The 26,011-nt window shown below is 40.6% G+C and overlaps 3 protein-coding genes across 4 annotated transcripts in view; 2 read left to right on the top strand and 1 right to left on the bottom strand.

The window, feature by feature from the left end:
* Nucleotides 1-4,800: 4,800 nt before the first annotated feature.
* On the top strand, nt 4,801-9,146 carry nptx2b (neuronal pentraxin IIb; the record flags this gene model as incomplete). Its single annotated transcript, XM_080788443.1, has 5 exons — nt 4,801-5,241; nt 6,724-6,943; nt 7,509-7,750; nt 8,077-8,256; nt 8,916-9,146. 5 exons carry the CDS (start codon nt 4,801-4,803, stop codon nt 9,144-9,146), a joined length of 1,314 nt encoding a protein of 437 aa, XP_080644569.1.
* Nucleotides 9,147-13,104: 3,958 nt separating this feature from the next.
* On the bottom strand, nt 13,105-19,096 carry tmem130 (transmembrane protein 130; the record flags this gene model as incomplete). Its single annotated transcript, XM_080790037.1, has 7 exons — nt 13,105-13,242; nt 15,210-15,310; nt 16,174-16,376; nt 16,883-16,967; nt 17,232-17,380; nt 17,470-17,641; nt 19,078-19,096. The coding sequence occupies 7 exons, from the start codon at nt 19,094-19,096 to the stop codon at nt 13,105-13,107; spliced, it is 867 nt and encodes a 288-aa protein (XP_080646163.1).
* A 456-nt stretch (nt 19,097-19,552) lies between these two features.
* Nucleotides 19,553-26,011, top strand: part of baiap2l1a (BAR/IMD domain containing adaptor protein 2 like 1a) — a 28,005-nt gene continuing 21,546 nt past the window's right edge. For both annotated transcript variants that reach the window (XM_080788891.1, XM_080788890.1), the window contains exons 1-3: nt 19,553-19,841; nt 21,132-21,207; nt 21,517-21,603. In XM_080788891.1, coding sequence (XP_080645017.1) covers nt 19,791-19,841; nt 21,132-21,207; nt 21,517-21,603 — 214 coding nt within the window. In that variant the 5' untranslated portion in view covers nt 19,553-19,790. The remainder of the gene's footprint in view (nt 19,842-21,131; nt 21,208-21,516; nt 21,604-26,011) is intronic.

Below are 26,011 nucleotides of genomic sequence, written 5' to 3'. Positions count from 1 at the left end.
TATAATATTTTACTTAATGCAAAAATGTACACATTGACTTCATAAAATGTATTTATTAATACATACGTTTTATTAAAAAGTAAAAAATGCCAAATTAAACCATATTCATAAGAAACACTTATTCTAGTACCCGTGGAAGGATACACAGTCAAATCAATAGGTTATAAGACCATCGTTTTCGATGGTCTTCTACCTCCAGGGATGTTGGTAGTGGTAGGCGAGCAGGTTTGCGGGTATCTGCGCGCCGCTGCCCGTATCCTATGCGCCGCTTTGGTGGCAAAAGGAATACCGCTCTTTAAAAGTCGTTTGTATTAGGTCTCGACTCTCGATTAATGGTTGTTGTCTTTCACCAATCACCATCAGTTTGAAAGTTACTAGTTCCCGACAATATTGGCAATTGCCTACAAAGCGGGCGGCATCCGAACTTGAAAAACAAGTAACAAAGGTGGGGAGAGACGCTATCTCAGTATAATAAATAAATAAATAAATAAATAAATAAATAAATAAATAAATAAATAAATAAATAAATAAATAAATAAATAAATAAATAAATAAATAAATAAATAAATAAATAAATAAAAAGGGGTGGGGGGATTCAGATTTTACGTCCCTTTATTTTAGTCCCTTGTTTGTGCCGAATCTGGGTTGCACATGGTTTGTTGAACTCTGACATTAAGGAAGCATTTAGACAGGTATACATGGGTATCTTGGTGGTCTATCGAATCTTGTGGACCAGACCCATTGCAAGATGCTGAACTTTGTCGTCAACCCTAAGCCATTCCAGCCTGTCAAAGTGGGCAGGGGTGAGGTGGGTTCGGGGAGTGAGCCCAAGTAGTAGCCTGACCAGTTTGTTTTGGGAAGTCTGGAGCCTTGTTTTAAGGGCCTTAGAGGTGCTGTGACTGTGGTTTCAGGAGGTGCATGCATAGTCGAAGAAACCTTGTAGGCCTACGAGGGCTCCTGCAAGGGTCTTCAAGGTGTTGTTTGTTGACCAGTGAGGAGATCCTGTATAGGAATCTTGTTCTTTGTTTGACTTTTTTGATTACGTTGGTGGCCATTTTATCACCGGAAACATTTGCCTCCAGGGTGGAACCTAGGTAGGTAATTTCATCTTTTCGTGTGATAACTTAACACACGATAACTTAACTTAACATAACAGCATGACCATGCCGCAGTATTTGCCAGCATCCACCTCTTGTTTGATGTGATCGCTCAAATAGAGGAGGCATGCAGTGGAGTGGGATGTTCTGAAGCCAGATTGGAATTCATACATTCGTTTTTTTGTGGCAAGATACATTTCAACCTGTTCATAGACTATTTTTTCCATCACTTGTTTGATGGAGAGGTTTATTGATTGGAGCAGGCCAGTGGCCTTGTGCATGGGGTTGAAGGGCACACAGTCTTTAAAGTACCTCCCTGAGAACTCAACTCTGGGCATTTTCTTTCTATTTATTTTTTAGATTTACATTTACATTTACAGCTGGCTACTACAAATTCTACAATTTAGCTTACTTTTTGCCTAATAGTTCCCACCATATTCCAAAATTTACATTTATTCTTTGTTCTTTTATTTGTGAGGAAATTGTCAGTTTCCCCCCACTGCATGTAGCCTATAACACTATTTTTCATGCATATATATATATCATATCATATGATATTGACTATTTATTTACTGCACTGACCATTGTTGTTGCTTAATTGCATGGGGCTGCCACAACTTCCACAAGATGGTGCTCAGCCTGAGCACATGTTACATTTATTTAACTGTCGGTTTGTGGGCCTATAAATCTGGCAATATTCAGCTGAAATGAACTGCTTATAAGTATGGCATCCACAGGACTGCATTGTTATTTGCGCAAGCAGAGCGCGCAATATACTGGTCGTACTCGTACGAATGTGCGTAGACTCATTGCTCGGAGGTATAGCCTATATATGTTGATGGTGACTAATGAAGATATGTGTCAATGTCGGGTTATAACTGGCTGTCGATGGTGACGTAATTAGGATGTTTCAGTGGGTGAATTAAATGTATATGGCCCGGATTACCAAAGGACACATGGTGTAAGAGGTATGATGTTGAACATGCAGATGCCCTCTAGGCCACACAGAAGCCTGTGAACATAAACATTTCGTGCATATAGATGTGTCACGCAATGGTAGGACCGTAGGCCTCAGGCCTGAGGCCTGAGGTCTACCATTCTGAAATTTTACTTAATAATATTTGGACTTTCTATGTGTGCTTTTTATAATATTGATGGACTCTCCTGTCCACATGGCTTCCTTAGGCTACTAATGGACCTCACCTCACTCCATCTCTCTCATTCACAGGTGCTTTCAGTGTGAATAGACATGCAGGCAAAGGGAGAGTGATTTTCTTTTTTCAATGAATGCCACAATGCTCGTCTATGCCCTCTCTCTCTCTCTCTCTCTCTCTCTCTCTCTCTCTCTCTCTCTCTCTCTCTCTCTCTCTCTCTCTCTCTCTCTCTCTCTCTCTCTCTCTCTCTTTGTCTGTCCTTCCCCTTTTCAGGACAACTAAGTAATGGGGAGCTGCTGAAATATATTTGTTTGAGTGTATTGTGGTATCATATTCATTTCATTAGCAGTTGTATGAGAGGTCCACTCTGAGACATGGGAGGGAGGATTGGGTATTCTCTGATGTTCCATACCACTTATCTGTCCATTAGATTAGTCATCTGTAGCCTGCATGATGCACTCTGAAAGTGCACAGGCTACTAATTGGTCCTTACTTTCAGAATACAATTTACACCCATGATTTTACAGTGTGGTACTGTGCTTTTGATAAGTCTGCAATAGAGACGCGGCGCATGCCTATAATTAGCAATATGCCTTTGCATGTCTTGCATGTCTTTGTATGGTCAAAGGCTATAGTTGTTCTAGTTTTTATTCTTTGTTTTTTATTTATGCATATTTTCTGTGAACCTAATGTATAATATTTGTTGGTGTTTAGTGTTTAGTGTACTACTATGCATGCACCCACCTCATCAAATTCCTTATAATTATGTTTGAAATGCACATGGCAAATCATTTTAATTCTAAAGATTACACAATTATAATTATTATATAATCCATTGGTCACACTTTCACCTGTTTCAAATAATAAGGTTGGTGCAGGCTTTAGAAAAAACCCTCCTGGGTTCAGGCAATCCAGGTCCACTTTTAACACCTCTTTTCACTTTACAATTTCCTTTTTCATATTAACCTTAAACTGAAGCATATATGTGCTTTAAGTCATGCATGAGTTGCAGTGCTTACTCCCTGAGCCCATTTGCCTGCTTACTTCATAACCCTGCATTCATGGAACATCCCTTATTAATTGCCTGTTTAACTACAGTATGTGGTGAAGCCATATTCAAAGCACAGCAGCAGCTTCCGGTCTACGCACCATGATGTATTGACATTTCACAGCCAGACAGGCAGCTGCTAATTATTTACCACCACACCCTGTGTCCCTGCACCTTCAAGATGACTCAAACTGTATAATGTTTTTCCTCCACTTCTTGACGTGTGGTCCTGTTGGTTCTCTGAAATCACAAACCCAAACTCTAAAATGTACACCTGCACCACAGTCTTAATCATGACTGCACAACTCCACAGATTTTGGCCTTTATTAAAATCCTCTTACTCAACAGGATTTTAATATCCTGTGGCCGTCACGTGGATAATTTACAAAAATGTGCCCTCTCTGTGTGTGAATTGTGAAAGTGCAGGCCTATTATATCACCCTGACAGAGTGACAGAGAATATCTGTTCTCTGTTCACTGTAGGATTTAGTCAGTGGTGGACAGTAACTAACTGCTTTATTTGAATATATATGTATTTTGTATTTGTATTTTATTTTATTTAAAATTTGGGGTGGGGTAATTTGTAGTGGATCTATTCTATACAGTGGTGAGTGACAACGAAGAGATTCGGTGCGTGAGGCTTGGGAATCGAACCTGCTGTGAGGCTGCTTCAGTGCATCATGCACCATGCACTCAGCCATGGTGCCCCTAAGTATTTGTATTTTGGTTTTGGGATACTTGTGACTTTAAGTTTCACCACTACATTCAAAGACAAATATTGTACTTTTGACTCCACTAGGTAGGGGACAATAGACTACATTATGAAATAGGCTATTATACATTTCAATGCAACAACTTCACAGCGAGCTGTAGGCCTACTTTGTAATTTGTAGCCTATACTCTTGATTTTCTTTTTATTGCATGTAGGCTATAGCTAAGCTAGGGGATAGGTGACTTTTGAATACTTAATATATATTTTTAAAAGCCAGAGAGTACTCAGTCTCCACTCTCCAGTATTTTAATGCAATTTGCAAATTTGACTGGGCAACTTGAGTAAAATATATTTGACCAGAATGACAACTAGGCTAGCCTTATAATTTGATTGTATTGTCCCCGAGTTCTCTTTTTTTAAGTAGAAACGAACCCACAACACGTTGGTGACGTCAACCTACTACAACCAATCCAGGAGCTTGTAGGATCACATTCAGGTAAGCGGTAAATTCTAGGTAAGGGTCTAATCCTCTTTCTCGACGGGAGCCGTTCGATCCGTTCCACCACCGCGCGCACTGCGCCAAGAATAGCACCTTTCCATTCGGCTTTAGATGTGCTTCCCCTGTTCGATTCTCCATTTAGATTTCTGATGCTGCTTTGTAAATAGGTGCATAGCATGATGGTAGTGAGTGTAGATCAGAATTTGACTCTATTTCATCATTATTAAATAGTGGCAACTGGCAGGGTTAGGTTTAAGTTGAATAAAACTGACATTTACTCTACCGCCGGTATGTTTTCGCACCTGTACGGACTGATGTTTTTTTGTGCACTGTGCTGTCACCAACTTGTGCGCGGCCAACCTGACGACGGAAAGCGATACATATGTCGAGCCATTCCCATCAGTGGCGATGCCGGCTGCCCGGTGACTTTGTTACCTGAACTGAGCGCCGGGAGTCAAGAAGAGGAGTTGAGGAACACTGTAATGCAACTACGGGAGACCATTCTACAGCAGAAAGAAACGATTGCCAAGCAGCTTGTTGCCATCAACGAATTAACCACCAAGCTGTCCCTTTGCGCATCGGCTTCAGATGACGGGAACTACGACAACAGGGGCTCGTGGAGCAAAGACAACCAGAACACCATGGGGGACGTTCCAAGAGATCCAAATGATTCCATCGACAATATTGGGAAAACCATGAAGGGGCTCAAAGACAGGCTGGAAACCCTGGAGGTAAGACGCAACCCCGTGCGCCAGGTTATAGGCGTGCAAAATGCATCCATGAAGGCAAGCAATAGGCGTGCGTAAAACCCGGTTCCTTGTACAATATAGGGGTTGAATTGTATATAAATGTTATCTGTCTGTCTGTCTGTCTGTCTGTCTGTCTGTCTGTCTGTCTGTCTGTCATATCTCGAGTTTATCTTGATTGTAGCCTTACTAGCCTATCTCTGTGCCAAATCCTCAAAGTTATGCCATTTAACTCATATTTTATTAATTTGCACCATGTTCGTATATATGGACGGGCTCAGAGATATCCTAACATTGACATGATGTCTCAACCATATACTTTAGGTAGGCCTAAATGTTTCCAAAGTAATATAATAATAATAATAATAAAACCCATGGCACAAGAATACGCCAATATTTAGGAACAATCGTTTACTCATAGGCCAAAGACCCATTATATTCCATCAATGGCAAAGGTGTGGCATTAACATACTCAATGATGGACTTATGTCATTCCAAGAACTCAAATCCAAGTATAATCTGCCTGGCTCCTCCTTTTTCTTTACGCACTGCAATGTGTATATATGGAGTGCCTTGGAACAATAATTTTCCCAAACATCCTGTTATCGAAATGGTTACCTCCGATATTAGGGTTGGAAATATCAATTGCGAGAGCTTGCAGAGGCTGTAGAAAAGGTCAAAGCACATTAGCACAACACATTTTCTATATGTATGTATACATAGATACCGGTACTTCTACTTTCATTCTTATTGTTAAGTCTATAATAAGTCAGCCTATAATATTATATTGTAAGATGTCGAACTAACTGACGAAATGTCTTCTCTTGTTGCAACGATAATTGGAACCTTGGGGAGGGTGGGGCGTTGGGGGATTTGTAATGAAAATGAAAAATGTTTAATAAATCATGTGTTTAAGTGTTCTTTCATTAAAACGGCCTATAGTGGCCTGGGCCGTGGCTCAGCGGTCCAGGCACCTTGGCCGGTAGTCCGAGTCTGGCAGTGTGTCACTCCCCCATCCCTCTCCCCCATTTCCTGTCAGCCTACTGTCTGTTCCTCTATAAAAAATATTAAATAAAGGCGAAACCCACAAAAGAAAAACATAAAAAAAAAAAAAAAAACTCTATTTCTCACGGAATTGTGACAGGTTATTTAGAAAGCAGAGATGAAGCCAGCAGAAAGGAGCTTTTCTATGCTTATATGTTGCTGCTTTTGTGAATGTAGTTCTAAGATGTACCTTTAGTAGCCTATATTGTGTGTAGTTCTATATTGAAAATATTAAGAATTATATTTCTGTATTCGGCCTAAGGCCTAAGTGCCTGCACAGTAAAATCGTCTGTGTTAATTTAAAACTAAAAACGGATCATACTCCGATATATAATACAGTTGACCACCACCACGTACAGTATACCACCTTTTAGGGACAGATGCATTCTACCTTCATATACATCTGTCCCACCTCCCTTTCAGCAACAGCAGTTACGTGCCAACAATTCCGGCGCATCCTTCCCTAGCGAGCTCCGCAACCTCCTGCAGCGCCGGTTGGGTGAGCTGGAGCTGGAGCTTCTGAGGAAGGTCAACAACTTGGAGCAAGAGAAGAGTACGCTCTCCAATGCCACATCTGCCTACAGGCTGAAGACGGAGAGTACTCTCAATGCACTGGTGGACCGAATCAATGAACTGGAGAAAGGTAGAGTTTGGACAGGGTTAGGGTCCAGAATCATACATAGAATACAAAGTAATGATGTTGGATGGATACAGATACAGAAGCATGGAGCACACACAGTACATTCACAAACAATAATTCAATACAATATCCATTAGGGAGAAAGGTAATAATATTCCTTTGTGTCACAGAGAAAAGGGTTTGGTACAAACAAAAGCTAAAAATCATCATCCATGAAGTTACATTTTAAATGGTATATGCCCATCAGCGTCATTGGATGGTCAGTTCATCTGTTGCTCAAGATGCTTGATTGGTGCCAGGTGCATGAGAGGCTGTATTACCATGACAACCAGAGGCACGATGCTTCCAATTTGACAATAGTCACATGATGCTACCTTTCTATGATATCTCAGGATAGGATATGATAGGATAGGACTTTATTAACCACATTAACCCTGGCCCTGTTTTGGACACGTTAAAATACATAAAATGCGTATACTATAAAAAATAATTCAGGAATTGTAAAAGCTATTGATGACTTTTTCTCAGGATTTAATTGTGTACCTACGTGTATGTATGAACCTTGCAGGTACAGACTTCAAGTCTCCAGAGCAGTTCAAGCTGTCCCTCCCCCAGCGTACAAACTACTTGTATGGCCGCATGACCAAGAGTCTGCCAGAGATGTACGCCTTCACCCTGTGTATGTGGATCAAGTCCAGGGCCAGCCCGGGTATCGGGACACCCTTCTCTTATGGCGTGCCAGGACAGGCCAATGAAATTGTGCTCATTGAGTGGGGCAATAACCCTATTGAGTTGATCATCAATGACAAGGCAAGACTAGTATTAGTCACACATGAACACATGCATGCATTGCACATACATCGTACACATACACACACACTTTGGCTGAGATTATTATGTTAGCTTGAGTTAAAACAAATGTTTATTCTTACAGCTTACATTATATTCATGTCTCAAGTATAATCAGAGCTATATACAGTGAACTAAATTAAAGGAAATCATTTGTTATTACAGATACTATACCCATTTATACTTATATAAATATAATCACATATATCACATAATATCACTCAATGAAAATAGCAGATCTACAATCTTGCATCACAACTGTTCAGTAAAACCTACTATGACTCCAGGTAGCCCAGCTGCCTTTATCTGTACGAGACGGGAGGTGGCATCACCTCTGCATCACCTGGACCACGCGAGACGGACAGTGGGATGCCTACCAGGACGGAGAGAAGCTGGGCACTGGGGACAGCTTGGCTGCCTGGCACCCCATCAAACCCGGTGGAGTCATCATCCTGGGCCAGGAGCAGGTGAGGAAACCCTGTAGTGTCTCATCACTTCATCTTCATCTTCATCTTAATTTGTCAAAAATAATTGTATTTTTTTTGTAATTGGGATATTGAGATATGCTTGGAAATTGTACATAATCAAAAGTGACAGAGGTCTGTCTGAAGTTTAAAGGAATATACAAACCACATTATTAAATACTAACATTGACGAAGACCTGTGCACAGAAGCATCTGTTTGGTAGACTGCTGCTATGGAACCTAAACAAATATTAAACAAGACTCCTAAGATTGTATATTCCTTTCCACGTATTATCTGAATCTGCACCAACCCAAGTATATTCCTATATGCCTTTCCCATGATGTGATATGAGGTTACCTTTTTGTACAGGCTGTCGGCAAAGCTGATTATGTGACTGCATTTGTTTTCTTTTGTTATTAAATGTGAAGCCCTAGAAGCCTGGAAAGGTTTATAGCTATTTGAGCAAGTCAGATGATTAAAAAAACCCAGAGAGAAAGACAACCGACCAGAGTCAGCCCGCGAGCTGAATCTTGGAAATTTAGCTTGAATAAATTACATTTTTGTAAGGCAAACTCACCTTTTCACCTTGGGAAAAAAATATTTCCCACCCCTGCATGACATCATGTATTGTTTCATGGCTTCTCACTCATGGCCTTTGCAGGATGTGGTGGGCGGGCGGTTTGATGCTGGTCAGGCTTTCGTGGGCGAGCTAAGCCAAGTGAACATCTGGGACAGGGGTCTGAAGCCTGTGGAGATCCAAGCCATGGCCAACTGCACAACTTACCTCCCCGGAAACATTATCTCCTGGCTGGATAGCAATGTCGAGGTTTTTGGTAGGGGAGCCTCCAAACGATCTCTGGAGAAGTGCGAGGGCCGCCTGCCCAATGCTTAGAATGAGCATGTAGCCTGTCACTGTCTGTGCAATTCTCTGCCTATATACTGTCTGTCTGTCTGTCTGTCTGTCTGTCTGTCTGTCTGTCTGTCTGTCTGTCTGTCTGTCTGTCTGTCTGTCTGTCTGTCTGTCTGTCTGTCTGTCTGTCTGTCTGTCTGTCTGTCTCAGTTTTGTGATCAGCTGAAGTAGGTGTCGGGAACCCTGTTTTTTCTCAGTATAGTATATCATCCACCCTTTGAAAAATATGCCTTGTCACAAAATGATCAATGGAATAAGATTTAAATTAAGCACTTTTAAGGATAACCTAAGTCATTTTTGTACAACTGATGAATGTAAGGTACAATTAGTGAGTAAATGTGGAGGATGTGTGTGTGTGTGTGTGTGTGTGTGTGTGTGTGTGTGTGTGTGTGTGTGTGTGTGTGTGTGTGTGTGTGTGTGTGTGTGTGTGTGTGTGTGTGTGTGTGTGTGTGTGTGTGTGCGTGCGACATGCGTGCGACGTGCGTGCGTGTGTGTTTATGTGTGTGTGTGTGCGTGTGTAATGTGCACACAAGTACACTGCTACCACGGTACTACAAATGCATCGCGTGCAGACTGATGAGTGAAACAAGAGTCTGGCCTGCGAGGTTACGTGCAGACAGACTGTCTGACATGTGAGGTGTCTGACAGTGAGCTCAATCAGAGGACAGATTAAGGTTCTGTTTGAGGTGACGTCTCATGGATTTAAACACACATTCAGTCAAACTCTTAGTTTATACTTTACACTGAGATGTCCAGTAGGAACAAGCCATTTCTATATACAGTACAGTAGAGAATGTATAGAGAATACAGAGTGTATGTGTAAGTTGTGGTTGTGTTGTCTAAACTAAATACTCAGAGTGGTACCATTGATCTATTCTAAACTCAAAAGCACACGTGCTTGTTGGATAATCTACAAGCGTTTAAGCCCAGGACATGTGTGGAGTTAGGACACATGATGGGGCAAGGGACAGGTTTACTTGTACACACATTTCAACAACTAGGCAATTCAAAGTGTTTTACATACAATACAACTACGTAACAACAACCACCACAATGACTAAAGAAGCACATTATAAAAGGACTTTTGAACACAATAAAAAAGTCAAAATAAACAGAAAAGAGAATGAATTACAGTGCAGTAGAAATTATGTAATATGATGATGGCATTTAGTGTCACATCAGTACGCAATGCTCAATACAATTAATGCTTATCATCAGCCTTGTGAGAAATGTGTTTTAGCTTTACTGTTGCAACGTGACTTTAGCTTTGTAATACGGTTGCAAGACAGAAACGCACACTGTAGCAGTTATTTTGTCTATTATTTATAATATCAATACCGCAATAGAATGTTAGAAGAATGTGACTGTAATAATTATTTATTCCTTGTAACGCTGTTAATATCTTGATCTATGAAAACCATTGAGATTGTATTTATTTATTTATTTTTACATAAATTCAGTTATATGTTGTGATTGTAGGTTTTATGTGGCCTTCTCGTGAATACTAAAGTGCCATTTTCAATATGATCATTTTCTTTGCTTTGCCAATGAATGGAAATGTGGGAATTAAAGGCTAAAAATAAAAGCTGTTGCAAATAAATTATCACATGTCAAGTGCTTCATTATCAAAAAAAATTCAATTCTTAGATGGCACATAATTTACGATCTACACTTATACAAAAGCTTCATCTCTTCAAACCAAAGCCACTTTTGAACCAACCTTTTGGACTGTAATGGTCAGATATCAGCTTTGCTGGACAACATCAAACATATTAGTAGCAACGCTGCAGTTTTTGACAGCTTAATTTCTCTTTTGACTGCTGGCTCCAGGTAAAGCAACAACAGGTGTCCTCTGTGGCATTAGCTCTGCTTAACAGAATAAGGTATAAAGGTCAAGGTGACGTCAACTGTGTCACTCCCACAGACTAAGCTTCTACCTTGCTTCCTACGCACCTCTCTATCCCTTATTGGTCTCTCTCTTTTTCTGCTTAGAATTGTGTTGATTCCGTGCCCCATAACACATGATGACATTATGATGTCTTTATCGTGGGCAAAAATAGCTGATTTAGCTGATAGCTAATCCAGAGCGATTTACAGTAAGCAAGAACAACACACGTTATAGAGTGCTATACTATACTTATGCTATCTAGTAACAGCAATTGTGATGGGACAGCTTTGTATTAGCTATGAAAATTGTATGGCTATTTAACACTAGTGATCACTATTCACTAGACATATTTAACACTAGTGTTAAATATGTCTAGTGAATAGTGATCACTACACACTGTATCCCTAATATAAAAAATTATATCTACATTTTACTGTAGCACATTTTTCAGTAAAGCTCTAAATCAGTTATCATCACCTGTAATTTTCAATGGCCTTCTTGTGATCGCTGATCCAAGTCAAACAACGTTCTCTTTCTCTCAACAGTCAACACATCGTGTTTTTCTAATAGGAAAAAATGTTGTGTGCATGTCTAAGAGCATAACATCAGTCTTCAGTCAGATATGCATTGCAGGAATGAAACATTCGTGGTCAAGCGTAGCTGATGAGAAGAGGGCCTTGACCGGTTGCCTCAATGAGTCCTGTCACTCATCACTGCCAGCTTCTTCCAATGGTTTAACTTACTACATAATCAAAAAATCACACCTGTGTGAAGTGAGGCCGTTCTTATCATGTTACAACTACATCATCATACATCATCTCATTAACGTGTTCCTTCCACTTGCTACGTCCAACCAGGGAAACTCCCCCCTGCCTGTCAGGTGTAAAGGAGCAACTTGGACACTCAGGCATGAAGGAATTCGCATGAGTTCAAGTCCGTTGCTCTCCCCATGTCCCCAATATATGGGGACTAGGTTGGCGGAGGGTGTGTAGAGCCCAGACACAGGGGTAAAAAATGGGTTACAAAATCGTGGGATAAAAATTAAATAGAATCATCAATATAAATCATCTCATTCCAGCCAATCACAATTTGCGTCCTCACCTCTGTCATCAATGTTTGTGTTACACAATGTTTGTGTTTACACAAACACTCAAAATTGTCCATTCACTGTCAATGGCATTTTAATGTTTGTGTAGGACAAAGTTTGTGCACAAACTTTGGACATAGATGGGGCTAGCTCCCCTCAAAAATATGTATTTCAGTCAGGTTTGATTACGATTATTTCCAGTGAAAATGTTGCCAAATCCTCACTGGATCAAATAACCGACGCATATTTGTGAGCTCAATAGGTCTGCTATTTTCAGAAGTTAAAAAAGAAAGTAATTTTTGGAAACTAGCCTTTTCATGTGCAAAATAGGGACGCCAGGTTGAATGTAGTTAAGGAACTCTCCTTACGTTTTCTTATGGAAGAGAATTCACCAGAATTATCCAGATAATTCTCCAGCTGGCAGGTAATTCATACAGTATAGATCAGTGGTTTTCAACCAGTGGTCCGGGGACCACCAGTGGTCCTTGAGGGGGTTCCGAGCATTCACCTTTACAGGTCCTTCTGTTATTTTGATCAATATTTGTCTGTTGTCTCTCTGGTACCACATCATTACAGCATGGAATTGTGGACAAAATCTCAGTGTGCCACTGCCTCCAGGCAATGACATTTAGCACCTGTTGTGACAGAAAGCATTCAGGTCATAAGACTTTGAGGGTTGTGCCATTGCTGAAACCTGGAGTTGTGATTAAAATGACGAAGAATTATGTGATATTAACTTCAGTATGAAGCTTACTCTTTATTGGTAGAGTTCATGTACAAAATGTCAACATGAGCTAAACATAATGGGTCACATATTCATAGCCCTCTTCTTTCTTCAGTTGATTCGTTCAAATAAAAACAACAAAGCTCAAACAAACATCATAACTAATTAGGCTAAGAGCATCATCAAAGTATAAGCTATAAATAAACATAACTACATCGTACAACAACGTATAAATTAGGCTTTAGTAATAGTACTTAGTGGCCTGGTCATTGACAAGTGGCTGGTTCTCGCCATCCTTCAAAGAAGAGAAGGAGACCGAAACTCGACTTGGACCACCGCCTGGATTCTTCACGAACATCGCATTACTGGAGGCAACAATCTGTGAATTAATATATATACAGTATATCACAATCCTTTTTCATCCCAATTCTTTCATCCACCAGGTTTGTTTAACGTTGCAAATTTAAGACATTCATTTTCAATTGTCAATCAATCTGACATTAGCTCTTTCTTGTTAAACATATTTAACAAGAAATGCCTATTGATTGTGTCATCGTGTTTAAAGAGCTCACCTCGGGCAGACCACCTTATATAATAATAATAATAATTATAATAATTATTATTATTATTATTATGTATATGTTTTGCAAAAAAAGTTAATAACTAAAGGTTTGTGTGTTTTACATTCCAACTAATGCACCTACAGTAATCAAATATTACAAGTGCAGATAGAATCCTTGAATGTTGCACTTTAGTTCATTAAAACATTAAGAGCATGTTGTCTCATACTCATCCTTCTTTTTGAGCAGATAATAACAAGAGCTCTTTCAAAGTTCAAGGTTTCTTAGATATTGGGACAATCTGTGTATTGTGCATGTTAAACGAAGTTCTGTTTTTTGTTTAAAGCTAGAGGAGATTTTCATCCAAATGTCTGAAGAGTAAAGTTGATTGTGAAAACAGAGTCAGCACTCAAACAAGAATGGAAAGAGAATAATGTGTTCACTGTTCATCCTATCCGGTGAAAAGATGTTGTATCTTCTCTGACCACATCCTACCTATTGATTGGATTATGAGGGTTTCAGAGCCACAGTGCACCCTGCTGCCTGATTCATGTGCCAGTCATTCATTCTCAACATGTGGTTGCTGGAGCGCCCAGCCAAACCACATGCACCGTGAAGGATTCAAACCTCAGGAAGTCGCAGGAACCCCTGCCACTTCCTGAGGTTTGAATGCTCAGTGATGGTGGTAAACCCCCCCTCAAAAATACACACTCCTGTGGAGCTAGCTTGCCAGCGGGGCGGCTTTGGCTAGAACCCTGGCAGTATATCTCTACTGGCCCCAAAATGCATTTCTATTAATAATAAGATATATTTGACTCTGAGGTGTTTTATACAATATGCTGATATTAGCCATCAAGATACACCACTCTGCAAAATGGATGCTTATCCCATGGTTGTTATTTATTATGTGCCATATTAGACTACCTCCTTGTGGTAAAAATGTGAAAGTGCTTCATGACAGCGAACTACAATGCCCCTGGAAAGCCCTTCAACATCATGTTGTGTATAAATATCTAAACTTCACCAAATCATAACACAAGGCATTATTTTGGAAAAGAACCTCCTCCAGGAGGAGGCCGGAGGAGACCAAAACGTCAAAAAGAATTATTAAAAATAAATGAAAACAGTAAATGAAAACACGGCCCCTCACATATTAGAAGGAAACTATCAGGATGAATGTTTTCGATGAATCTATCATGGTTAAAATGGAATTTGAAGTTATAATGGGTTTGTATAGGAAGGGGGCGGGCGGCAAAAAGGAATATCAAATATCTAAATACTGAATCAAGCAACTTAAAAAACAACTGCGGTGTTCACATAAACCCGAGTAGACGATAAAATGACCAAAAGTTTTTTTGAAAGTGAAATATCCCTTTAAGCCCTGTAGATACTTCGTCATGATTATGTTTTTTTAATTGATATTTTCAAAAATTCTGTTCGCCTGTAATGACATGCCCAAAATAGGGACATCAGTGTTGATATGGTTAACAAGCAATTATGGTATGTTTGGCCAATATTGCTTCAATTATTCATGTAAGGTCAGTGATATTTTAATAACTTGAATAACTTGAACAATTAATATCTTGCTGTGAATGATAATGACATGTATACTATAAGAAGTTTCCGAGTTGGAATGTCAGTAGAATAGTATAGCGCATACAGTAAATTAGCCTTTTGATTGTTATAGTCATAATAATTTAGTGTATTTAATATGGTGTCTTGCATCTAGTGAAGTATATCTATCTTGGTCATACACATGAATAGATAGCTGTGTTTATTACGGTACCTGCTTCTGAATTCGGGGGCGACAGACTGTGACTGTGATGAAGGAAAACATGGCCAAAAAAACAGCCACACATGGCAGGATGAAGAACAGATGACTGAGCGCTGTGGTTAATACAAGGATAAGAAAGACAGTAAATTAGTCATCACGCAATCATACACTTTTTAGATAGAATACCAGGCCAGGTTAGGTAGCGTAGAAGAGAAGTGCCCAACTCTGAGGAGACAGTGAAATATGCACTGGTTTTCATTCTATATGCTTCATCAGGAACACATTTGGCACACCAGATACACTTTTCATGTAAAATGCCTGGCAGCAAAGGTAGGTGAGTTTGAATATAACTTAGGTCTATATACTATACGATGCGATGGCAGGAGAAAATATCATGGTTTGTAGTCTGCTCGGTTGACATTAAAAAGCAATTATCTTGTTTTTTATGTCGGATCACAAGTTCTCTGAACTGCCATGGTGCCAGCTAACAGAGTCGAATCAATTGAACACAGCAGACATGTGTCTGCATGCTTCGGTGTGAAGCCCACTGTTATCCACTGAAACCCGTTAACCCTTTACTTTTGTGAGCGAAGTCCTGCAGGGGTCTTTCTTTCCCTCTAGTCTACACTAAATAACTTTACAGAAAAGTTGAGATTGTAGATCTACTATTTTCAATGGATGTTCACCCAGAATAGGGATGCTAGGGTGGCTTATTTTGTCTTGAGTGGCTGAACTCTGAACTGTCGCTCTGCCTGTGTAACTATACATTCATACGTTTCGTTGTGAGCTTGTAGATCGTCTATGAAAAGATTTACATACCCAAAATTAGGATGCCAGGGTTTAACTGACTAAAGCCTATAATAAATGTACACCTATACACAGTCATATGACAAAGTATACAGTAAACTATCCTGTACCACCACCTCTCCCTCCCTGCCCTGTCACTGTCCTCTGTCAGGCGTGACGGTCAACTCACGGTTCCTGCTGACGTATATGCTGTAGGAGGTCTGTAGCTTGCTGACGTCATTGCGGGCACTGATGTCGAGGCAGTGCAGCCCTGTGGAGGTGAAGGTGTAGTTGAGCTGTAGCGTGTTGGTGTTTATCATGGTCAGAGTGCAGCCCACCGGTGGTTCTGACAAGCAGTCGGGCAGAATCCGCCAACATACCCACATGGGGGGACTGAGGAGAGAGAGAGAGAGAGAGAGAGAGAGAGAGAGAGAGAGAGAGAGACACAGAGGTACAGAGGGAGAGGGAGAGGGAGATCAAGAGAGAGACACACACACAGAAACAAAGAGAGAGCAGAGACAGGAGGAGTTAGAATATTGGAGGAGATTGTTGGGAGATGACAGAAAGAAAGTGTCAGAGTGAGAAACAGACAGACAGAGGAAGGGAGGATTACAGTAAAGCAACAGTGAATGAGAGGGGGGGTTGAAACGATGATGAGGGAGAGAAAGTGAGAAAAAGAGAGAGAGACTGGAATGAGTGTGTGTGTGTTGGGGGAGGGGTGTCAGGTGACTGAGATGGTGAAGATACAGTGATCATGACCTGGTTCCCGATCCAGCGCTCCAGGTTCGTCACAGACATTCTCCATGAGTCAGTCAGCCATCATTACATGGTATCTTTCATAAACACGGAATGAAGGGGACTATTGCTTTCACAGAAACTAGTAAACAAAATTAACTTACCTCCCGTCTACGTGGAAAGCCAAACTTGAGTTTTGAGACACACGGAATGATGTGGGCCCCTCCATGTCAATGCTTTTGATGGTATCTAGAAAAGAAATGCTTTGCGTCATTGGCTGATTTCACAATTTCACAAAACTTTCCCCTACAAAGGACAGAGCCATTATCTCTATAATGTTTCACAAATGGTACACTGACGCAGAGATTTAAGAATTGCTAGATTAAGCATAGCAACATTATAGGCTAATAGGCTATGCACTTATTAGTATAAAATAGTAATGTTGACATAAGCTGCATCTTATTAAATGTAGAGCTACATTTAATAAATATTATAATATGTGGATTTACAAACCCAGGACTTTTAAATTTATGGAATAGAGGCCTTCAATTCCCTCTTCCTCCTCGTCTTCCATCTCAGCCCCCACCTTCAAGCGCAGAGTATAGTTCCCTGACTCTGCATAGTTGTATTGCACAACTGGCTCCGTTCCTTCAATCACCGCTCTGTGTTAGAGAAGGGGCGAAATGTTATAATTTACAAATGCTAAATTTACATAAAGAAAAATAATAAAAAAAACCTCTCAGTGTCATACCCGTTTCCAAAATCCCACGTGTAGGTAAACTTGGCCGTGCGTAAAGACTTCTGCGGGTCGAACAACTGAAACATAGCTTCGGTTGGGACATCCGAGGCCAGCTCTCCAGTGTCTCGCACTAAGGTGGCATTTCCTTGCTTCTGGTAGAACACCAACTTCCCTGCAACATTTTCTAAATATATGAAAGTGTAGTTATCAGACAATGAGGCCACCAGTCAGTAAAGTAACCCTTTTGCATATTAGCCGATATCGTTTGTAGTGCACTGATGGAAAGTAACTAAGTACATTTACTCAAGCATATACTTTAGTCAAATATTGATGTACAGTATAGGGCTTTACTTTACTGTTTTACTTTCTGTTGATTTATACTTTAAGGACTACTCCACTACATGTCATCTCATAGGCAAATTGTTTTATTCTACTAATTATTTGACAGCTTCAGTTACTAGTTATATTGCAGATTTAGATTACTCTTACAAAACATTAATTAACTTATACAATGTAATTAATTGGCCATTCTGCATAATGAGCACTTACATTAGGTACTGTCTTGTCTTGTGATGCCAATACTTATGTACTTTTATTCAAATAATATTTAGAATGCAGAACATAACTCGTAACTCGTAACAGAGTATTTCTTCAGTGTGGTATTGCTACTTAATAAATCTGACAACATAATGGGTTTCATCACAAAAGATAATTACTTACGACATAGCCTACTTAAAGAAAGCTGAACTGTTTGAATATAGCCTACCCAAAGTGTTGATAGGATCTGCCACCACAGCCACTCGAAGGTCCAGTATCAGGGGAAGACATGCCAAGATCCACAAACCTATATGCCTGAAAGTGTAATACAAAATATATATCCAATGAGTAAAGTTAAATAAACAATATATCACCAATTAAACATTTACCATATTGTATACTAATTACCGATGCATATGCGCGTGTCCACTTGCAGAGGAGGCGAATAGAAGACCTCAGAAATGTATACAAAAATACTTATAGGACATGGAGATGGTTGGAGTTGTGGTCTGTTGGAGCCATCAGAAGGGTATGTGTTTTCTTCTGTATCAATACTGTACAATCTTAAAATCAACACCATGCGTGTCAATCATGTGCTTGGCTCAACAGTGACCCTTTTGTACAGTGGCCTGCCTCTTCCAGTTAGATAAAGTTGCATTGCTTTAAATGGGTACTGACTCTACTCCCTGAACAAAATAGAAATGTAATTTCATATTTCAACATTCATTGTTATAAAGGCTAAAGCAATTAAAGTATTCAATGATTAGGCCTATGTTGTTTTATGGGGATGAGGGGGTCTCATTTGGGTCTGGAAGCTTAACATCAGCACCTTCCTTTCTCCCTTTTTCTTCGACTAAATAAATATCCACCTGGGGGCGCCAAATATACAAGAAATAGACAATCGCGTGAAAACTATCTGGAAATGTCGTGCCCGTCCAGTTATCTGGTTCTGGGCATTCTCAACTGAAACTCGCCCCGTGGCCCGAATAGGCTACTATAGAAAATACACTAACTTGGTATAACTGACAAAAAATATTTCCGGTATATAATAAATGTATAAAACAGAATAAGCTATAGGGTCACTTAGGGTGCCCATCGTCATCGTGCCCTCGTGGCTCACGCTCGATCACCTGATGGAGCGCATATGCCTTTGGTAATGGTAGCCGACCCATGGGTTCGAGTCTGAGTCTGACCCGTCCATAGGGACCCGTCACCCTTTGATGCATGTCCATCATTTCTCTCTCCTCTCCCCAACCAGGCAACCACTTCCTGAAAAGTCATGATTAGCGCGCGCGCACGCACACGCGCGCATACACACACGCACGCACACACACACACACACACACACACACACACACGCACACACACACACACACACACACACAGAGAGACTGAGAGAAGAGAGCACGAGGTGCCCAGCCCTGACATGTCATCCCAAATTCTAATGAACGCAACACCGAAAGTGCTTGACTAGTGGCGTGTCGTCACGCCCCCGCCCCCCACCGCTGACACACACCGGCTCCCTCACGGAGAAGCCCGGCCGTCAGTAACAGTGTCGTCTCGTTTTGACCAGGGAAACATCTGATCGCTTTCTACTGTGTTGATCGCGCGTTGAGACCCCCATGCACGCATGCAGAGAGGGACCACGGTGCCAAGAGCGTGGAACCAACGTTAACGTGGGGAAAGACTTGGATTTACACTTTTTTTTGAGTGGTCGGAATAATAGAGCCGGGCTATTTTTTTCTTTATTTTCTTTCCCCCCCATCTTATAGGGGACTTAGGTTATACCCGCAGACATGTCTCGAGTTCCAGAAGACGTGAACAAGCTTACTGAAAGTACATATAAGGTGAGTGAAGGAGCTTGCAAGATGCTTGGTGACAACCAATGCTAGAAGATTGTTTTCCTCTAGTTTCGATTTTTATAATAATGATGTTATCAAGATAGTCGTGCCATGTTTGATTGCTCGAACAACAATAACACAGAAATTAAAATGCCAGGGACACACCCTGTTTTAATTATAGGAGATATGACTACACATGAAGATAAAAAAGACGCACTGCAGTTGGAGCACTTATTTGTAATTGCCCATTTTGTCAATCTCCTTAAGTCCCCTCATCAATCGTGCTGTAGTTTCTCATTGCATGATCAATAGTCAAGATGATCCTTTGCATACCATCAGAATCAACTTAATCATAATCTATATCTAATCGAATCAAGCACTGATGTTATCACCTTGTAGCCTACTCAGCAGGTGAAGTTTCAAGAACTGGGGCTTGTGTGTGTCTGTGTCATTGTTTGAGGTGAATTATACCTGCAATTTACAACATGCCACAGTTTCAGCAAGGCTGGGAGAAAGAGTATAGGAACCTGTTTCTCTATTTTCCCTCACTGTGTTCTGTTCCTTTTTTCCTGTTCATAGAGTGCAAGTAAAGGCATACCTGCCCCTTCATTGTTCTATTGAGGGTGTGCCTGGGGAATAGAGAGAGGGAGAGAGAGAAAGAGGTGAACAGCACTTGATTGTCAAGGCATTTCAATAGGAAGGGTTGAGGTTCATGCTACAAAAATAGCAACAACTTTGTGAGGGACTTCGCTCTCTCACAGAGCTGTAAAATGTGAAGGGTCAAGTTAAACATTGAACATTTTTTATTATTCTCTTCTGGAGTTATTTATAGAGGAGCCAAACAAACAGTGGCACACCATTTAAAAAAAATGTGTTTAAGGTTTAGATTAACACAGAGTCTGCAGCATATCATATCCACCCACGCTAAGAAATGGGCATGTGTGTGTGTGTGTGTGTGTGTGTGTGTGTGTGTGTGTGTGTGTGTGTGTGTGTGTGTGTGTGTGTGTGACGTGTGTGTGTGTGTGTGTGTGTGTGTGTGTGTGTGTGTGTGTGTGTGTGTGTGTGTGTGTGTGTGAGAGACGTGTGTGTGTGTGTGTGTGTGTGTGTGTGTGTGTGTGTGTGTGTGTGTGTGTGTGTGTGTGCGCGCGTGCGTGTGTGTGTGTGTGAGACAAAGATGGGGGGGTCATACCTGTGGTTTGTAGCCTACCTGTGTGTTGCAACAGTACCTAGAAAATGACAGCTATGAATGGATCGTCACGTATTCTTTCATCATAATCTTTCCTCTCTTTGTTCTAGAATGTGATGGAAAACTTCAACCCAGGTCTAAGGAACCTGGTCAATCTGGGGAAAAACTATGAGAAATCGGTCGCAGGTACATACCATACATACCATTTGTTACTCGACACATAAAAGTGTTAATTAGCATGTTATGATTTTATTATTGACCTGAGCCTCTGTGAAGGCTCAAGTCATGATATAGACTAGAGATACTTCAGTAAAAACCACTAACTTTGTGTGATATTGTATGCATTTGCTATAGTCTGTGGCTGTGCTCACTCCAATGTGTATACATTCTTTGTTTGCTGGGTTTTCACAGTACAATTGGTCAATTGCCACACCAGTGTGTCTCTAAAAGTAAAACCACTATTTGTTGATGTCTTGTGTATCTCTTTGTTCATAGCGATGACCCTTGCCGGGAAGGCCTACTTTGATGCTGTGTCAAAGATTGGAGAAAACGCTGCTGTGTCACCCGTCTCTAGAGAACTTGGTGAGTTTCATACCAGTAACAACACCTCCCCAATCAAACTATGGTACCCACTATAACCGAAAGCATGTGTTACGCGTTGTTGCGCTTTCTTATCAACAAACATTATGGTTAGAGCAATGTATAACACTAGTGAACTGCATACTAAGTACGACCTAGCCTTGTTCACCCCTGTAAAACAAATGATCACTCTTCCTTAACAGTTAACCAGACATATTTCTGCTTATGTAAACAACACTTAATACCTTTCCATCAGTAATTTAATTTCTGTTGCTCCTCTTTTGTGTCTCTAAGTCTACCATTAAGCTTACACAGGCTGCTATTCATTCTCCATAATATGTTTCCACAGCTATGACAAAATTATGACCAGTTTTATCCAGGGGGACTAGTAACTCTATGTTGTTAAGATCCAGTAAGACGCATTTTTTGCATTGTGCTGTCAAGTTTCTGTGGAAGGTTAGGTTGTATTATACAAAGACCCATGTTAAAAGGATTCAGTGCTGTGTTCCTCTTTTTTTTCACAAACCTGACCAGTGACCACAGAGTGAAGAGAGAATGTCTATTATGCTTGCTTTACTCCCTCTAGCTCACTTTTTAATTACTTTTTGGTGTATTTGAAGTGTGTGGAATGCATGCCCGTTTGTACGCCTGGGTTGTGCGCACAGACACACACACACACACACACACACACACACACACACACACACACACACACACACACACACACACACACACACACACACACACATTCTATGGACACACACACGTCACACAGGCATTTACAGTGTGTGCGTGCACACGTGCACCTATACCGCATCTTTATCCATAGAATGAAATGTTATAGAAAAGACCAAATTCCTCAAACACTGACAACAAGGGCCCAACTTAGCGTGTTGTGCTCACGTACAGAAAATAACATAATTATACAGGACAAGAGTCCACTCAATATGCCAATTAATTGACCAGACATGTCACATGACACGGGTGTATCTTTTTAAAAGGCATATTCTTCTTCTATAAATGCTAGCTCTTCAGTCAGTCCTTCAGCAAGACCCTGTGAATTCTCTCACACACTGTGCATTCAGGGAGAAGTGGCAAACAGACAGAACAAACAGACAGAGACAGAGAAGAGACTCTTCCCACTGTCTCGATCTTCACCCCCATCCCTCCATGCACGAGTGTCGTGCATGGTTCTGACTTCTGATATTTCTTAGAGTCTAATTTAAGCTTCTTCATGCAACGTCATGCTCGATTGGAAAAAGGACGATATAGAATCAGATTAGGATTAAGCACACAGGCCCCTTACCCCTTATCCCTAAACGTTTTTGACATTTTTACTATTTTTGAAAAACATTTTAAAATAGTTCAAATAAATCTAACAGGTCACAACTATTTTTAAATTTAAAATAGTTTTCAAAATAGTAAAATATGGCTACTAAGTTCCTAGCTAAGGCACAAGAGTGTTCTGTACACAGAATTTAGTATGATTAAGGGATTATTGTAAAATGCAATAGCGTTCATTCTAACATAGTTTGACAGTTTTGACAGTGAGTGACACTGAAAAGCTTAAATGATTTGTTTTCACCAAAATTCTATCACCAATTAATTTCATATTGCGGCCTGTGGCCACAGTAAGTCCTCTAGTTGTACAAGTCAAGTCCCAAGGCATTGTATATCTCACTGCACATACACACAGAGCAAGAGAAAAGGACCGTTTGTTTTGTAATTTAACGTGTTTAATTAGGCCCTTTGAAAGCACAGATGAGCAGACTTTGTGGCTGTTTGCTGTGCTACCCACAGTATTGTGTGAACCCGGTTTGACCCCCTTCTTTCTTCCTTGTGGCTTTTGAAAATACCTTTTCAAGTTTTCAAAAATAGACGATCTACAAGCTCTGGCCAAAATATTAAATGTATGCCTTTATTTAATATTTTGGCTAAAACTATTTATTTTTCCTGGGATGCCCTGGGGCCCCAGGACCCTACTTTGAGAACCACTTTCATAGAGAACCGTCAGCTTATCGTCTCTAATTGCTTGGAGAAGTGATACCGATAACATTCCCACTTCTCCTACTTCAATGACCCATATTTGCCACGTCCTCCAGTGTGTGGTCATTTAATGGGAAAACTACCATTCTCATGGTAATAAATTACACAGTCCCCGCTATTGTAGTGTGTAAAATGACCATACTATCCATCATACCATATAGATGGTGGTCGTAGTTTTCAATGGTTCTACAATTTGACGTTTCCTGCACTGGTAGCGAAAGTGGACTCCATGGGGAGTTGCCACAGCACTTGAAAAAGCTGCAGGTTTTGAGACTGAGAGAATGAAAATGTTATTGAAAGAATAGAGTGGTCCCCACCCCTTCCACCTTTTATCCCAGTTGTTTGTCAAGCCTCGGCAGATTTTGTTTTTTACTGAGATATCGAGGCATGCTGTCAGTAAGAGACATGGTAAATGGCATATGCCGTGTGTGTGTGTGTGTGTGTGTGTGTGTGTGTGTTTAGTTTTCAGAGCATGAAAACTAGGTTTTGGACATTTGAGAGGACACATCTTATGTTTGAAGTAGATTTAATGAGATAAATAGATCCAAAATGGAAACACGCACATCTAAAATAAAGTTGACGGGTGCTGAACAAAATAATTACATACAGAAAGAAGGTAGGATGTCCGCACGTCGTTCTTAAGAACGGTGTGCGGACATCCTACTTTCTTTCTGAAGTAGATTTAATGTCATGGTTAATGGTAATTTCACAAGCTTGACATATGTCTTATTTATGCTGTATTTTCTTCTGAAGTGAAGTGGGTGGCTTGGGATTTAGATTTAGTTCAGTATGTATGTCACAGCAGCTATGCTGAATGGCAGCGTACACGTACAAAATACGGAATACTAATAATCATGACCAAGGTAAAGTAAAGGTAAATGTCCATGTTTGCTCCTATTCTTTTGATCCCATTCAGTGTTCACCAGGCCAGAACTCCTCAGAGCCAGTGCCACATACCCATGTCACACTCCACAGCTCTCCAAACAAACACTTATTAAGACCTCCATCAACCATTAAACTAAAGGCTCTGGTTATCTCTGCCCAGAGATCATGTTTTAACCCCTGCGTGTGTGTGCAACTAGATAATTCAACACCCCTATCCCTCCAGTTTATGGGATGTAGTGGGACTAGACAACTGCAGATATTTACACCTACAAGCTCACAACGCGTCACGTTGCGGTGCATTGTGACTGTGAGCTTGTAGATGATATTTGATCTAATGTTTGTAGTGAGAGAAACTGTGGGCCCGAACTCTAGATGTGAGCACTGCATTCAGCCCGGACTTCTAGTATTTAAAAAAAAGAATCGACGATCTACAAACTCACAATTGCCTTGCGATGCATTGTGAGCTTTTAGATCTACCGGTACTATTTTTGCTTTTTATTGTATTTTCTTGTTTTGCCTATATGAGGGTTGAAAGGTGCCAGATGGAGAGTGGTTAAAACAAGGATTGCTCCACTCAAAGTACTATAATCAATTTGACATTCATGCTGGTGACACATTCATATGAAATGAAATCAGAAAGGCTGGCCTTGGGTGGGGCTCATCTGTGGCAACGGCCAAACACTCACTCTCTGTCTGCCTGCATGGAACGGAATGCACTGAAGGGAGAAACTCAGTCATCCTGACTCAGATAGGTGGTGGCCATATTTTATACGATATCAGCCTGCATTGACACAGTCTTGGGGCCAACTGTGAAGTCCACCTTGATTTCCAGCCCTAATAGTGAGTTCAACAAAGTTCAGGTTTTCTCTGGTCAGCAGACGGTAACAAGAACAAGTAACACAAAGATAGTTCAAGTATAACAGTTATCAGACCAGGGTCGAAGCTTACTTATCTCGTATACTTTCACTGTTTCCTGTAACCGCCTTATCAAACATTATCCTAGACAGGGATTATGTGTCCACAAGGGCTCAAACAGCTCATAAATAACATCACGTATGGTGAGTGCTCAAGGCGTTGCTGTGTGTCCCATCAACAGACTCATAAAACAGCTATTTGATACTTGTGTCACAGGTGTTGGTTTGTGTACATATTGAGGCGTTTCGCTCTCATGTTTACTTTACAGTAACAAGGTAACAGCTTTTAAAGCATGTCACGCTCCAATGTGCATTTTCAACACTCCCCACAATCACAGAATTGAGACCCTGAGCATGTGTTTTGATTAAATCAAACGACCTTATCTGCTGGCTAGAGCGGAAGGGCAGATTTGGATAAAGGAGTATAATAATCATAGAGTGTGCACTTTTCCCAAATCATGTTTTATCACCCTTTCTTCGTCGCATACACCGTCAGCAGTCAGAGACCCTAAACTTGGATCAACCTGCCATAATCATAATAATGGAGGAAATATGACTGGCAAAGT

This window comes from Protomyctophum bolini (genome assembly GCF_963924005.1).
Source record: "Protomyctophum bolini genome assembly, chromosome: 18".
NCBI classification, from domain to species: Eukaryota; Metazoa; Chordata; class Actinopteri; order Myctophiformes; family Myctophidae; genus Protomyctophum; species Protomyctophum bolini.
The sequence above is the reverse complement of the archived record's forward strand: the minus strand, read 5'-3'. Positions and strand labels throughout refer to the sequence as shown.